Source organism: Bombus terrestris, chromosome 10 (assembly GCF_910591885.1).
Source record: "Bombus terrestris chromosome 10, iyBomTerr1.2, whole genome shotgun sequence".
Lineage (NCBI taxonomy): Eukaryota > Metazoa > Arthropoda > Insecta > Hymenoptera > Apidae > Bombus > Bombus terrestris.
Window position 1 is genome coordinate 9,376,959 of NC_063278.1, and position 15,679 is coordinate 9,392,637.

General features: G+C 41.5%; 2 protein-coding genes and 1 long non-coding RNA gene across 18 annotated transcripts in view; 2 read left to right on the plus strand and 1 right to left on the minus strand.

The window, feature by feature from the left end:
- Positions 1–101: 101 nt before the first annotated feature.
- On the plus strand, positions 102–5,362 carry LOC105666123 (exostosin-3). The gene is made up of 10 exons (XM_012312463.3): positions 102–562; positions 709–945; positions 1,043–1,583; positions 1,665–2,506; positions 2,571–2,786; positions 2,856–3,066; positions 3,130–3,386; positions 3,466–3,870; positions 3,942–4,046; positions 4,168–5,362. Exons 2-10 carry the CDS (start codon positions 766–768, stop codon positions 4,270–4,272), a joined length of 2,862 nt encoding a protein of 953 aa, XP_012167853.1. The 5' UTR covers positions 102–562; positions 709–765; the 3' UTR covers positions 4,273–5,362.
- On the minus strand, positions 4,370–6,271 carry LOC125385802. The gene is made up of 2 exons (XR_007225455.1): positions 5,879–6,271; positions 4,370–5,776 (listed from the first exon to the last, which is right to left on the minus strand). It is a non-coding gene; the product is annotated as an uncharacterized LOC125385802 (long non-coding RNA).
- Positions 6,272–6,862: 591 nt separating this feature from the next.
- Positions 6,863–15,679, plus strand: part of LOC100646986 (regulating synaptic membrane exocytosis protein 2) — a 69,488-nt gene continuing 60,671 nt past the window's right edge. For 10 of the 16 annotated variants that reach the window (XM_048409356.1, XM_048409359.1, XM_020864942.2 and 7 more), the window contains exons 1-2: positions 6,864–9,222; positions 14,094–14,298. In XM_048409356.1, the coding sequence (XP_048265313.1) occupies positions 9,113–9,222; positions 14,094–14,298 (315 nt within the window). In that variant the 5' untranslated portion in view covers positions 6,864–9,112. Of the gene's footprint in view, positions 9,223–14,093; positions 14,299–15,679 lie in introns of all 16 variants that reach the window. The other 6 variants (XM_048409353.1, XM_048409357.1, XM_048409361.1 and 3 more) reach the window with 3 other exon arrangements.

A 15,679-nucleotide genomic window follows, 5' to 3' on the forward strand; every position in this document is an offset into this window, starting at 1 on the left:
AATTTATTAAACATTGTATTTTACGATACGATCAGATTAAAAAATTCATCGAAAACGTCACGTGATTCGGTTTTACGTCCGGTGGCATCGATGAAAATCTTTCTTTTTTCTGCGTTTTGTAGAAATCACGACGGATGAAAGTCTTCGTGAAATAACAACAAAACGCTATCGTAAATATTGGCCCACGCAAATGAATGCCTATACCATACACCAAGTTACAAGGCCGTACGTCAAAGACCGAATGAATAAACATTAATGAAGACACAGCAATATTTTTATTGATACTGTTTTTGAATGAATTATTATTGGCTCACTGTGAACCTTTGATGGGAAATCTTGTGATTTTGTCAATTCTCTATGCGTATTTTATATGGTTGAACAATTTTTTAAATAAGAATGTACATAAAGTAAAATATATTCGTTAAATTAGTTTATAATAACATTGATGATTTGTTTCTAATGATAATTGATTGTGTTTTCAAAAAATGTGAGCGGAAAATACTTTGTTGTTAGGTTATTAGTGAATAATGTCAATCAAAATTCCACAATTATCATGTTCTTGGTAAGTATATTCATGAGCATCATAATTTTGCTACTTATATCATCCTTGCTATAAAAAGATATATAATAATATATCGTTAATATTTTGTGTAAAATAAAGAAAATAATGTTGCTTATTATAACAATGTCTTCTCATTGTATTGGCAGGAATTTGTCAAACAATCACAAAACAAGTTTATTGATTTGAAATTTAAATAAACATGAATGATAATCTATAACACGATGGGAGGAAGTATATTTGAAATACTTCCATTGTACCATCAAAATGGAAGTGGCAGAGAAATTTGTCATTGGATAACACATATCAAATTATCTAGAATTATAATGTTAACATCCGCTGTTTTATTCATTGTACCATTATTTACTCACTATTATTTATCAAAGGTACTGTTTTTTATTCTATATATATATATATATATTTAGATAAAAATGTTATACGTATGAGTGGTAAATTTAAAATTAAAAATTTTTTATTTTTTAGGTGGAATCTGACTCTCCAGATAAAGATATTTATCGTACATTTTCCACACTGGAAGCTTTTGAAGATTTTACTCCTATGAAAGCTTCTCAATTGAAGATGAGAATAGAAGAGATGCTACGTATTAAAGTTTCTGTAAATAATGAGCTTAGGGATTTGAGTGCAAAGAGACAAAGACTTCAGATCGAAGTTAGTAGCTTAACTCAAAGAATTGATGAATTAAAACAGGAATTATTACACCAGCAAACAGATCTCGATAGATTAAAGATCAGTGTTGAACAAGCGCAGGTAGCTCAAAGAGAAGCAGTGGAAAGAAATACGCCAGAATTGGCTCCACCCAAACGTATTTTAATGAATTCTATTCCTGTAGTACTACCTAGCACAATTCCACATTTGTGTAGAATGTATAATTGTTTTGACCATAGTCGATGTGCATTGACTAGTGGTTTTCCAGTATACTTGTATGATCCTGATCAGTATTCTGTAGTAAATTCTGGATGGGATGTTGATGGATTTTTGAAAACTACCATAAAACAAACCTTAGGTATATATGAATAAATAATCTTTTGTAATTATATATAAACACTTTTTTTTATAATAATTAAATAATACCTTTATTTTACAGGATACAATCCGCATCTTACTACAAATGCAGCCGAAGCTTGTATATACATAGTTCTTATAGGAGAAGCTCTCTCTACTCAACAAAATGTAGATAAAAAATTTCGTAAACCTATAGATGTAAGAAAATTACATGCACTCCCTTATTGGGGCGGAGATGGCAGAAATCATATTTTGTTAAACCTAGCACGTCGAGATCTGTCTGTAGAATCTGGAGATATTTTTAGTGGAGTAGATACAGGCAGAGCCATAATAGTCCAATCCACGTTCTTTAGAAATCAATTTCGCGAAGGTTTTGATTTAGTTGTTCCTCCAATTTTGGGACCTCCGGGTGGCGACGTGTGGCAAGAATGTGCACAAATGTTGCCAGCAAGAAGAAAATATTTATTATCTTTTCAAGGAGAGATGAGATCTCCAAGAACGGCTACCATGACACATCAAATTGATGATGCAGATGTAGATATGGAAAGACTAACAGTCGATGAAAATAATTTAGATGCTTTCATTATTCAACATCTTAAAGATATGAGTATAGGATTAACATTGGATAAATTTTTCATTCAGTTTGAATGTATACCAGCCTCTGAAGAGAAAAATTTAATAGAAATACTTGACTGGTCTCTCTGTGGAACTGATTCCTCGAGGAAAGCTATACTGAAAGAATCAACATTTACTTTAATTTTAGCTCCTAGCAATGCTTCGTTTGTAACTACTTCATCTATGCAGGCTAGATTATATGAAGCATTGCGATCGGGATCTATTCCAGTTTTTTTAGGTGGCGATCAAATTTTATTAAGTTACAGTGAAGTTATTAGCTGGCGCCGAGCTGCTATCTTCTTGCCAAAGGTAAAAACTACAATGTCCTTATGTTGATATTATTTTTTATTATTGGACATGTTTTAAATTTCAGGCTAGGGTAACAGAAATGCATTTTCTATTACGTGCCGTTCTCGACACTGATCTTTTAAGTATGCGTAGACAAGGCAGATTAATATGGGAACGTTATTTAAGTACTGCTCAAGGTGCTGTAGATACTATTATAGCTGTAATTAGGGACCGACTTGGCATACCACCTCTGCCAGCACCTCAGACTGCCAGTCCAAGTGTCTTTAATGAAAGCTTTGTGGTAAACGTTATAACATACAGTTATGCAGCTTCTTTTGTGTTACGCATAATAATTTTATTTTTTCTTCAGCCTTTAAAATCTGATACTATTATTGCTGAGCCGGAAGCAGAAGAAAGTCTGGGTCCTTTAGAGCCACCTTATCCATCTCCTGCTTTTAAAAGAAATTATACCACAATGCTGCTACAAGGGCATGAAATCTGGAACGATTGGGTGGATCCGTTTTATTTGTATCCACAATTACCTTTTGATACCGTTCTTCCTAGTGATGCAAAATTTCTTGGTAAATAAATTTATATTCTCTATCCAATAACAATGATTTCATTTGGTACATTATAAACTGTAGGTTCTGAAATGGGATTCAGACCAATTGGCAAAGGTGCTGGAGGTGCGGGTAAAGAATTTAGCGAAGCTTTAGGTGGAAATTATCCAAGAGAACAATTTACAATTGTTATGTTGACATATGAACGAGAGCAAGTGCTTATAAATTCTTTGGCTCGGTTGTATGGTTTGCCGTATTTAAATAAAGTGCTAATAGTATGGAATAGTCCAAAACCACCCATGGAAGACCTAAAATGGCCTGATATTGGAGTTCCAATTCATGTAAGCTTTTTTCTAAAAATTAAGTGAGTACATTCAATTAGTGAATTATAAGCAAAAGTAATGATTTCCTTTTATGTAGGTAATCAAGGCTCCACGGAATAGTTTGAACAATAGATTTCTTCCATTTGATGCTATCGAAACTGAAGCTGTTCTTTCAGTAGACGACGACGCTCATTTACGACACGATGAAATTATGTTTGGATTCAGAGTGTGGAGAGAGCACCGAGATCGTGTGGTTGGATTTCCAGGTCGTTTCCATGCATGGGACCAGAATTATCACAATGCGTGGAACTATAATTCTAATTATTCCTGCGAATTATCAATGGTTTTAACTGGTGCCGCATTCATTCATAAACACTATACATATCTTTATACACATTGGTTACCGCAAGCAATACGGGACAAGGTTGATGAATACATGAACTGTGAAGATATTGCTATGAACTTTTTGATATCTCATCTCACAAGAAAACCACCTGTTAAGGTGAATGCTAATACGCGTGAAATATTTAATACACGTGTAATACTTAACCAAATTTGTCTTTCTTTGTTCAGGTTACATCGCGTTGGACTTTTAGATGTCCTGGATGTCCAGTTTCTCTTTCTGAAGATGATACTCATTTTCAAGAAAGGCACAAATGCATCAATTTCTTCTCTCAGGTAAGTGTGTTTTACTATTTTTTTTATCAAGATTTTTATTGCTTTTTCCACATGTTATTTCCAAAAATGAAATATAGTTGTAGTGGGTGTATTGTAAAAATCGAAATTCTAATAATTTCAGGTCTTTGGATACATGCCTCTCTTAAACACTCAATATCGAGCTGATTCGATATTATTTAAAACGAGAATTCCACATGATAAACAAAAATGTTTTAAATTTATATAAAAGAGAAAAAAGTAAAAATAATAGAATTATATATATATATATATATATATATATTTAGTAAATATCACTTGATAGAATTTACATGGTTTTGATAAAATTTTGACTGAATTTCCTATAAGGTATATAAATACATAGAACAAACATCGTAGGATTTTTTATTGTCGTCACTTTTTTATTGTACCTTTTTTTATCGATGTACATGTTGATTGAGTGAAATGCACGTTCGAAAAAATTTAATGATGAAACATCGTTGACTGCATACATATATTATAGTAAATATAGGACATAGTGCGTAATCTTTTTATGTCCTTGTACACATAACTTATATCACACCAATGATAACGATTTACGATGCACGAAGTAGGACGAAAAATATAAAAAATGATATTGAAGATGTATACAATACGCATATGTATATATTAAAAGTTCTATACGACCGAATTTGAATACATCACTCTTAATTTGAGAGTACAACTAATATGAATACGATCGTTATTCTTCAGTGATTATTGTTATGTACAATTTGCACAATAATCTCATTTGTACATAACGACAGTGTAAACTACGCTATCTAGGAATTATGCTTATCGAGATAATGTAAATAACTATAACTAAATGGAAATAATTAAATATTACTGTTATGGCAGTGCGCGCTAGTGAATGAATACGAAAACGTATTCCATACAAAATTGAGAAAAAGTGCTCCTTCTACTAGAAAATCGATAAAAAATATTTATATCAACGTATAATTATCTTTTCTTTCTAATTTCGCTTGCCATTTATTCTTATATTGCTCTTTGATAATGCTTCAATTGTTGTATGTTATTTTCCACTTAAATGTGCCAAATTTGTAAGAATTTAAATTAGCTTCTCTTGATCTATTAATTTCACATAATACTCTTAACAAATTATTTATAAGTACGTGTACCGCACATTATTCAATTTTATGTAACATATTGCAATCATTATGAAACATGATATATGTAAAAATGATTTTGCCGAATCTTACACGATTGATTGTAAAATTTGACCTGAATTGAGTTCAGGTGCACGTGCAAGAAAATAAAAATATATATTATTTATGATTGTACATTGGAACCTGATTTACGATCCGTATAATATTACTTTTTATTTGATTCTCGCGAAAGAAAGATACGATTCAGTATCTTTGGCTACCCTCCATACATCATTAATCATGCGTGTATTGCATACCACCATAAAAGCAGATCAGCAGAGTCTACTACTTTAGGTTGATGGCTGTTGGCAGCTGATTTTAATATTGCTCTTGATTGATCGACATTTAAGATGTGATCTGTCGAAACAAAGTTTTTTTTCATTTGCATAAAATCTTTAAATATTTTTTTATCCCACTCTCTATCGAAATTTATGTTAAAATAAAGTAATGTAAGGCACCACTGCTTAAGACAGTACGTACTGTTATCGCTAGTCAGCCGCACGCCAGTAGTATTAATACAGTCTATGTCAGACGTTCGTCGATCAAACGCTGCAACAAATTTCTCATTTCACTTATGATCTTATTCTCAAATTACGATTTTATTATTATCGATTAATTGGGAAATTCATCGAATTAGACTTTGAAACACACCCACACACAATGTACATTGCACAAGACCATCATTGAAGAGCTTTCAAGATAATTATCGCCAATGATGTGCGATCTCACGACATCAATGTTCGACGAGAAAATTCATACTTTCCCGGCTTAGAGTGGTGGTGGTGACGCGTTCGAATTCACCGCCAGAACAGTAAGAGTAACACCGTTGCGGCGGTGAACCCCATTGGTCTAGGGTGCGATCAATACCAGGTTTTCCATGACGTAAGTGCGGCCTGTGATCCTTATTGGTTCGAACATACGCCGCATCCCATTATTTATTAAGACCGCATGAATGGATCGTTTCTCAGCGATCAACTCGATGAAACCTAAACTCAAAGAATCGTCGTACGTCTACAAATAGGACCCGGAAGTCAGCTGGCGTACGTTCCTGTAAAATCAGGAGAGTGGAAGTGGCCGCGAGCGACAGACGTCCTTTCAGGACGCGTTTCTGCCTCCCCACCTTGGGCCTGGCACATGCACGGGAAGAGAGCGGAATTCGTGCAGGTCGGGTGGTGGTCCCGAATGGACAAACACGTAGGAGAGGGGGTGTGTGAGTGGTTCGCGCAACTGCGGTCGTACCCAAGTACGAGCCGTAGGAGGGTGTCCTCCACGGTGAAAGGTCTCGGTGGTTTTCGACTCGGTTCTCCCGTTTCTTTTGTTTCTTCCATGAACGATAGCGAGTGGAGCCGAGGGCCGTTGGTTCGTCGTCGGTGGTTCGCGCGATTTTGATGCCAGAATTTTAACAGGAAGTCGATTCGCGGTCGGAAATTAGCCCCCTTCGCGGAGACTGGTTTTCTCGTTTCAGCTCGTTGCGGAGAGGGACGAGGGAAAGGGGCAAACGAGATAGAAGCAGATAGCGTAGGTAGAGGGAGAAAGATGTAGGCGATCGGCGGGAGAAGGGGCGAAAGGGAGACAGAGAGGGCGAAGGAGGAGGTGGAGAAAGAGAGAGAAGGAGAGACCGAGCCGTCAGCGAGAGTAGTACCAATCGCGGAGCGTTGGCGGACATAAGCGCGCTAGGGGTGTGGAATAAGCTCATTCGTGTGTTGTTCTAGCATCGAGCGTTAGCGAGAGAGGAAACGTTGAAACACAGAAATGAGAGAATATTGTTCGCTTCGCTATTCGCCGTCAACGATTCGACTGGACGCCGTTACCATCGTCTACTCGCGTGTGTAATCAGTGCGAGCAACGGTAAACTCAGAGCCAAGCACGGAGTCACCCGCGATAACACCGTAAGTGGTCGTTTTACATCGACGAGGGAAGATAGTACGAGAATCCATATTTCCGTGGAAATAAATTATAACGCGAGGATTCGTAAACGAGCAAACAGCTGACATCGCGAGCTGCTAATCGCACGAACGCGACTTGAAAACGTCGTGAACAGCCGGTCAGCTGAGAAAACGGCTCTCGTGGGTGTGGAACAATCCGGTCTAGGGCGATTGATTGTGTGGGTGTCGCGGTCGCTGCAGAGACGTCGAAGAGCGCCATCGTCGTCTCGGCCGCCACGTGAATCGCAAACACTGAGAAGAATACTTGTAGCGTTGAATATCGTCTGGAAGCGAGGCATACGTGGCACGGATTTCCTCGTATGATCGAGGCTACGCGTGTATTCTAGCGTTCGCATTAACGCGTTTCTTGTGTCGATCCATTTTCCAAGGATTCGTCTGCTTTCAACTTGTGAAATTTTGTTGATCGCACCTCGTCGTTTTCGAAGAATTTTACGATTAATTTTGCTGTGATACAACACGACGTTACGTTGTTTTATAGTTGAAGAAGACGAGAAAATACATACATGGAAGAGTGTTTTTCTGTGCACGATTCGAGGCTGAAGAAGAAAAATCCCGAGAGCCAGTAGATATTATACCCAGTGACCCGTTTCCGTTGGAAATCGATGAAATTTCGAAAACGTTTGACAGAGGTCAGAAACACGACCACGTAGCCATTATTATCGTATCGTATCCGATTGGTCGCGCGGCCGTCAACGCGATACTTGGCTAGTGCTGAAACGCGGACTGGTCTCGTTTAACCGGTGGCAGAAGCGCTCCACCTGCGCCCGCCGTGTATAGGATCGCGTATTCCCCTGCAAAGTTCAAGAACCTGGGCTTCGTGTGTACGGCAGAAACGAGTGCACCAACGGCACCCGTGACCCGTTTTCGTTTTCAATCGATGTACTCGTGAACTGGGCCGCTCGTCCGCTTGAAACCTCGATACCTCGCGAGGTGTTCGACCATCAAAACAGAGGGAACAGAGGGTAAACAAATCTGCGAACCGTGAATCATAGAGTACACGATACGATAGTCGTGTAGGAAGAGATATACGAGGAAGAAGAATAGATTAAGATAAAGAAAAGAATCGGAGCACGTTAGAGAGAAGCAAAGAGAGCGGGGGAGAGCAGTGCGCACATTCTAACCTCGCAGCCGCCATATCGAGGACGCGAGGAGGAAGCTCGTCGAAGGTCGCTTTCGAGGAACACCTGGGGACAGCCCTCGTATCGTTCCATGCTGGCTTCGAGCGGAGAACTAGGATCGGGGACGGAAGAGAGAATGCGAGAACCTCCACACAGCCTGTGAAACATGATTTGTCATACAGATGCGGTCGTTGGTAATCGTACGACGAGAGATAACGACGACGAGGACGCCGACGGAGACGAGGATCACGGATCTATCCAGCGTCGCGTCGATGCCTCGACGAGTCTCGATGACGCTCGCATGAGAGCCAGCCTCGAGGCGGACGATAAGACGCGCACGAACAAGACAGTCCGGTGTCGAGTGGCTTCCACTTGTCCAGTGGAACGTCGGGCGAACGTGCTGGTCGTCGTCGACGGGCTTCCAAGCTGCGTACCGATCGTCACCGATTGTCATCGTCTTGTATGCTGTGACAAACGGCATAAACAGCAGCGACAGAAACAGCAGCAGCGGGACAAGCAACAGCCAGTGGAAGATACGAAAGCGAGAGCACGGCATAATCTACGCTCGTCGAAGGCGTACCCGTGTTGTCGTGGCCAGCTGCGCCGATTACCAGGTGTCGGATGACTCCCCCCGTACGCTACAGCCTTCCCGTAGTCGTAGAAAGGACGCGATATCCCGTAGGAACGAGCGTTGTCGCGCGGCGAGCGATCCTCGTCGCGGTACCTCATCGGCGGCGTCGTCGGTGCTGCGCCGGCCCGCGCGTCGCGCTAAACTCCTCGCGATTAGACCTTCCCGTGCACGTTCCTATCTTACGTCCGTGATGGCGGCTGTACCTGATATGTCGCACCTCACCCCTGAGGAGAGGAGCACCATCGAGGAGGTTATAATAAGGCAGAAGCAGGAGGAGGAAAAGGAAAATGAGATTATGAGGTACGTCGGTTTTGCAACCTGTTTTTTCGACAACTACGATGCTGCGGCTGCTGACGATACTTCTGCCTCGTGCACTATGCTTCCTTTTTTTATCCTCTTTGTATTTAACTATTTTCTTTTATTAGCCTTTATGATCAACATATAGAGGGATTTCATTTATTGACGCAAGGAAAGAAAAAAATAGGAAGGAGTCGATGATCGACCCCCCTGACTACCATGGATTGCAAGGACTACAGTATTCGACACTTAACAATAAACAACAGAATGCACTTAATTATTTAAAAGTAGAGGACACTGTCTTTTAAATTGCTTAGAGGAACGAAAAACGTAAAATGTTTTCTAAAGAACGTTTATTTTTATCAGCCATTTATAATACCATTTATAATACCATTTATAATACCATTATTTTTTCATTTGCATCCCTCTTATCGAAGAGATTAACGTCCGAGAAGATTTATGCGTTTATCCAAGAAAATCAGGCGCCTTTGCGCGTTTCCACAAAAAAAGAAACAAACGAGTTAGGAAAGAGACATTGCATCGAGCAAGTAGTAAAAGGTCTGAATGGCCAGACAGACTAGGCAGAGCTACAAAATGTGACCATGGACGGTCACGCGTCGTTGATCAGAATTACTGAACGAACGAAACGATACCCGATCGATCGAGTACGTGTATTTCTTGACCAGCAAATTGTCCTCGCTGACGTTTTCCGCCTATTTTCTCTGCTTACCTGCTCGTTAGTCCTTGACCGTTTTATACCTATCGTATCTTCCCTATTTAGGTATTCGTCGCTACCTCGGATGATTATCCCATCAATTCTACATTTAGCATCTACCAAATAAAAATTTATTCCCATAAACTTTCTTTCGTTTAACTAAATTAAATCACTCAAACTGCCTTTTGAATAAACGTAGTGAATTTCTATCTTCTTAAACTCTTCTCCTGGAAAGTGTGTTCGCGTAATTATAGGAAACACGTAGAACGAACGTTCCTTAAGATCGACGAAGCGATTGTCTGAAACTTTGCATCGTACACCGAAAGGAATCAACGAAAACTGATCCTTTCAACGGCAGGCTGGCACCTAGCCGTTGCAAGAGGCAGCGGGTGACGGATGCGCCAGCAGCCTCATTCGCATGTAATTACGGTGCCAGAGTCGCAGCGAGGCGACGCCGAGGAAAATGGACGGCGTTCTTCGAGGAAGGCGTTTTATTGATAGGTTGTCGCTGATGGAAAACGGGAACGTGAGAAAGCAGTCGAGCGGAGAACGGAGACAGGCAGCCAGCGAGTGTGAGAGAAAGAGACAAAGAACAGGGTGAAAGAGGGGTGAATCGACAGAGGAAGAGAAGTGGAGAGGGGATGGGCATCGAGAGAAAGGGAAGGAGCGAGAGAGTAATGAGGAAAGCGTGCTTCGCCATACCGATGCGAGATCATGTAATGTGGACGATAAGTACGTGTAGGGACGCATGTAAAATGCAAGGCAGCAAGCCTTGACGTGGTTCGGTAACGAGCTGCTGTAGTTGCATAGGGTATGCATAGGGTATGCAGTTGCAGGCCGTGGATAGAGTGTGAAAGAGGCTGGATTGGCATGGTAAATTCTTGGATCCTGAAATGTACAGGGTAGCCCGTTCGCGGAAGGGTAACGCGGTTTTACACATGGTTCCAGAGTCGGCAGTTACAGCGTGTGGGTTAGGTTTTGTATTTGCTACGTTGTCGAGTCACGTATAGCAACGAGAATCCTTTGATATCGCGATGATAATTTTAGTTGTGGTATGGATGGGAGGTCTCCCGTCGTGACGCATCACAAGGCGATTCGCGCAAAAATAGACGTAACCTTTTCCGTCCCTCGCTTTTTAGGCTGGTTCATGCGTGCGAACCGATGTAATTTTCTGATGTAATTGACGTCGAACTGTTTCCAACGCTAATTCCTCGTCTACCTTTCACCTTAACGAGTAATATTCTCCGATATTTTCTTTCCCTCTCTATGGATATTGTAAAGCTTGAGTATAATAGACGAGGTAAAGTTTGAGGCGTGAATAAAAAAAGAAAAAAGAGAAAAAAAAAAAATGAAACGGAGGCTCGAATGGACGGAAGTTTCGACGCGTCGCGCGAAGATCGGGGGAGAGGGTAGGGACTCTTTGTTCGAGCGAGGCACGTAGTCGGGACGTCGTGTGAAAAGTCGCGTAGCGCGGATTTTGTGGGACGGAAAAGTCGCGCGTAAATCACGGGAGGTATTCGTTAAGTAACCTACATTTCTCTGTTCTGGCTTTGATCTGCTTCTCTCCCTTCCTTCCCCTCTCCTCTCTTTTTGTCACGAAAGAATATTTTTTTTCTCGCGTGACGGATAGATCGTGTCTCGGGGAAAACGCGGCCGTAACGCGACGAGTCGCGTTTCAGCTCGACCGATCGTCGTCGCGTGTTCGCGAGTCGCGCGCGATTATTGGTAAAGCAATTAGAGTAACGTAGGCGGACATACGTACACGTCTCTCTCTCTCTCTCTCTCTCTGTCTGTCTATATACGGGTGTAGCGCGTTGTATATGTACTTTATGACATGCAGCCACGACCTTTGACTCGATCGGCAAACTCAAGATTTAGGTTACCGCCGCTTGCGACTGTTCCATGCAAATTTCCGCTCGAAACTAGAATCGACTACCGCTGTATTTAATATAGGCGTCTCTTCCTCCTTTGTGCCAGCAGCTATAGCTAGCTAGAATGATAGCGATCAAAAGGAATTCGATTCGTTGTTCTCGGGTCTGTTTCCTTGGGATTCAAGTTCGAATCCGCCGTCCCAGTGCCAACAACCCTCGTGATTCCCAACTTTCATTCGTCCACGTACACGCGACCTAGAGACACCGAGGGCTTCCGATCTTGTAGATGGGCTAACCTCGTGCCAAGTATTCCCGCCTTCCTTACTCCCTCGTGAATTCGTGCTAACCTACTTGGCTTGCGAATCCTTCCTGCCTGGACCGGCTTGTCATCTTCATCCCTTGTGATTAGGATGGTTAACGTTGTTTACGAACCACCCTTCTAAAGAAACTCTCTTATGATCGTCGAATCGTGTACGCGCTCAAAGCGGGTGAACATAAATTGAAAATTCCTGTGTACACACCAAGAGAGGACAAAGTTGGAAGTGTATCAGAATTTCATCGTCTCGACGAAAGACACGGAAACGTCGCAAGTTAGCGACAGGCTGGAATAAATCGATGACATCGGTCACATTCCATTCCAGTTCAATTACCTCAGCGATAAATTGACTCTCCTCCGGTATCAAAGCCTGACCATTCCCTCGACTGCAACCGCTTACAATCCTATCTCTCTGTCCACTAATCGGAGAGTGCCCGTTCGTTTCTTCCATTCCAAGACTTTCGCGAATGATCCCGCCGTTCCTTCGATTGAAATCGAGCACCTTAACAAAGTCCCTTCCATCGAAGATCGTTTACCAGACGACCATTCACCGAAGTCTTACATACGACAACTTCAAATCTATAGAACTCGCTAGAAAGTTCTTTTTTCATCGATTATTCTATAGCCTGCAAAATACTTCGCATCGTTCACGACGCGATAGAAACCAAGTTTCCCTCCTACGTGTTATCTCCTTCGCTTCTACCGACAGTCAGCACTCTAGCGTCGTTCATACGGTGTATAAACAGCAGGACTATAGTCGTAGTCGACATCGAGTTTCTGAAGCTCGATAATAAGACGTTCGAGTGCGTTTGCATGGGGATTGGCGATTTCGCATCGTTGAACGTTACATGGAACTCTATCGCGCCTTCCACCCTCCTTACTCTTCCTTTCAAGTTTCCAGTCGATGCTGATAGTTCTATAAGCAAACTCTGTTCGATAGCAGCAGAGAACGTTCGATAAAAGCCTCGTGTTCGCTGAATTCACCGAGGCTGAATTCTCTCGGACGTCTGATGGCTGTTCCGGTCTCTTGGATCTCGAAAACCGCGCTGAAAGCTAAACGAGCGGGGGTTAAAAACGTCGCGCTGCGAATTAGTTACGCGGCTGGAATTAAGTAGCTCTGCCTAAACGAAATCATAGCGGGCGCAGATAAAAGTGGAACGACGACGGTGCGATGCAATTTGCAGAAAAATCTCAGCTCGACGAAGAACGGCCGACGATAGACTGAATGTTAATAGCAAACCGAGAGAGATAGGAAAAGAAAGAGGAAAAGATCTGGTGGTCTGTTTCTTAGTTTTGTTTGACCGAAAATCTCGAAATTGAGGATTCACAATTACCAGAGAATCTAATGGCGACTTGAGTCGAGTCTTCTGAAGCATCCCCGTTCGAAGAAGCATGCTTTTCTTCTCTGTTTTCCTCTTCGAAGCTCGCTGATGCGAGCATACCGCGGTAGGAGGACTTCGCTATCTGTTATCGAAGTTACTTGCTACAACGACGAGAAACGAAGAAGAAGGGTTTGTTAGAACGCAGCTAAGCACGTACGTACACGTGCGTTTACATATTTATCGAAGCTGGTGTGCCGTCTTTTATCCGGGGGCTGTTCTTTTACAACGTATCCCCCTCGCATGCAGCGTTCGTTTGATGGTTTAGCCTGTAATTTTCATACGACGTCGACTGCTTCTAAACGTGCTCCCTTCCTGTCCTATCTGCCTTCGTGATATCGCGTTAGTCCTCGAGAGACGTGATGAAATTGCGTTTGTTTTTGCATCTTTCTTTCAAATCGATCCAAAATAGCGAGATATGTCGTAACCGATTTTGTCGTAACCAAAAAGAGAGGAAACATCTTGCTTTCTAACGTTACCGGAATTATCTTGAGTTCCATCTGACATTTTCAATGTTTATAAAATAGATTCCTTCTCCCCCTATTCGTTTTGCTCACGGGGGAATAATACGTTTCTTATATTATACTTTACAGACGGAAGCAGGACGAGGTGACGATCCTCGAGGAAAGGATACGGGCCTGTTCGGAGAAACACAAGAAGGCGGGAGTGGAGTTGCACGCCACGTGTCACATATGCCTGAAAACCAAGTTCGCCGACGGCGTCGGCCACATCTGCAACTACTGCAGCATCCGGTGCTGCGCACGCTGCGGCGGAAAGGTCACTCTACGGTCGAACAAGGTAGGGGCGAGATCGGAAAAGAAGCGGCAAGATATATTGTCCGAAGGAATCGAGTTCTCCTCGAGCTCTCGCGCGCTCTAATTCCCTCTGTTTTTCTTACTCGCTCGCGTTCTACGTTCGAATACGCCGGGGTGGAGTCCCGGCTGACTTATTAGCTACGTTAACTTTTCTCTGTTCGATCTACTGTCGTCGAACCTTATCCGAATGCAATGTCTGATTTACCGATTGTCTCCTATTGCTAGCTATTTTTTAGACTTTCGAATCTATTTCTTTCCACTGATAGCGAGTTTAGAATCAATCGACCGATCGACATACTATCTTCATACTCTGTATTCCATCCACTGATTTCTCGAATCTTGTATCGATATAATTTTTCATCACGGTTATCTCTTATCGGTATTAGCTGTGCTTTAGGCTTTTGAATTTATTTCACTTATTTCATTCGACTGATTAGCGTAGTTTAGTAACGATAAATATCGATCAATTAGTTACTTTAACTTTTCTATTATTCGATCTACTGTCGTACCTTGCATATATACAATATCCGATGCTTTCTAGTTTATTTCATTTCACTGGTGGAGAGTTTGGTTTCAATATTGATTGACATTAACTTTTTGTATTTCATCCACTGCCCTTTGAAGTTTATATAAATACAATGTCCGACAATGATTGTCTTCTACCACTAGCTGTACTTCAAGCTCTCGAAAATATTTCTTTTCACCGATTGCGAGTTTGGTTTCAACATTGTGCAATCACGAAGAAATCGTCGCTCCTCGCTGTCTTTCATAGTTTCAAATATCTCTAGAAGCATTGAGAATGGTATTTTTGAATTGGAAGTTTCGTTGGTTACTCATAGAGAGTTTTGGAATAATTTTGGTGAGAAAATGCGCGCTTTCGTTAGAGGGTGGCTAGATAATCCGCTATTTTTCTTTTAATTACGGAAGCCACTTAAATTTAGTGAACATCCATGCTTTGAGGGATCACGAGTCTTATTTGTCGCCAGACCGGTCAGGCTCGCGACCAAAAAAGATTCATTACCTAAATGAAGGGATCAAAGGAAATCCTCTGTGACGGTGCATTCGGTACGCGAGCACCGGAAACGCCTTGCCTCTCGTGACGTTCCAAGACTCGTTCTTTTCACGCCACCCGAAGATTCAAATAAATTTGCCCCCATGCGGAAATATTTGAATTTCTATCCTCTTAATTGCCGTAAATGAATCGTTTAACATTATCGGAGAATACAGATCAAATTCTGTTGTATAGATCGTTAGAAGCGAATGAAAGATTTGTTTAAATTCAAGAAAAATATTCAACTTGAAGATGAAATGAAAAGCATCACAGATCGATAAGCAATGAGATCTGTCGCACGAATCGATAGGGT

Bases quoted from the DNA above. Each gene is read 5' to 3' on its own strand.
- LOC105666123 (XM_012312463.3), top strand. From the start codon at position 766: ATGATAATCTATAACACGATGGGAGGAAGTATATTTGAAATACTTCCA. The intron at 946-1,042 runs GTACTGTTTTTT...TTTATTTTTTAG, and splicing joins CTCACTATTATTTATCAAAG to GTGGAATCTGACTCTCCAGA. The intron at 3,387-3,465 runs GTAAGCTTTTTT...CCTTTTATGTAG, and splicing joins ATATTGGAGTTCCAATTCAT to GTAATCAAGGCTCCACGGAA.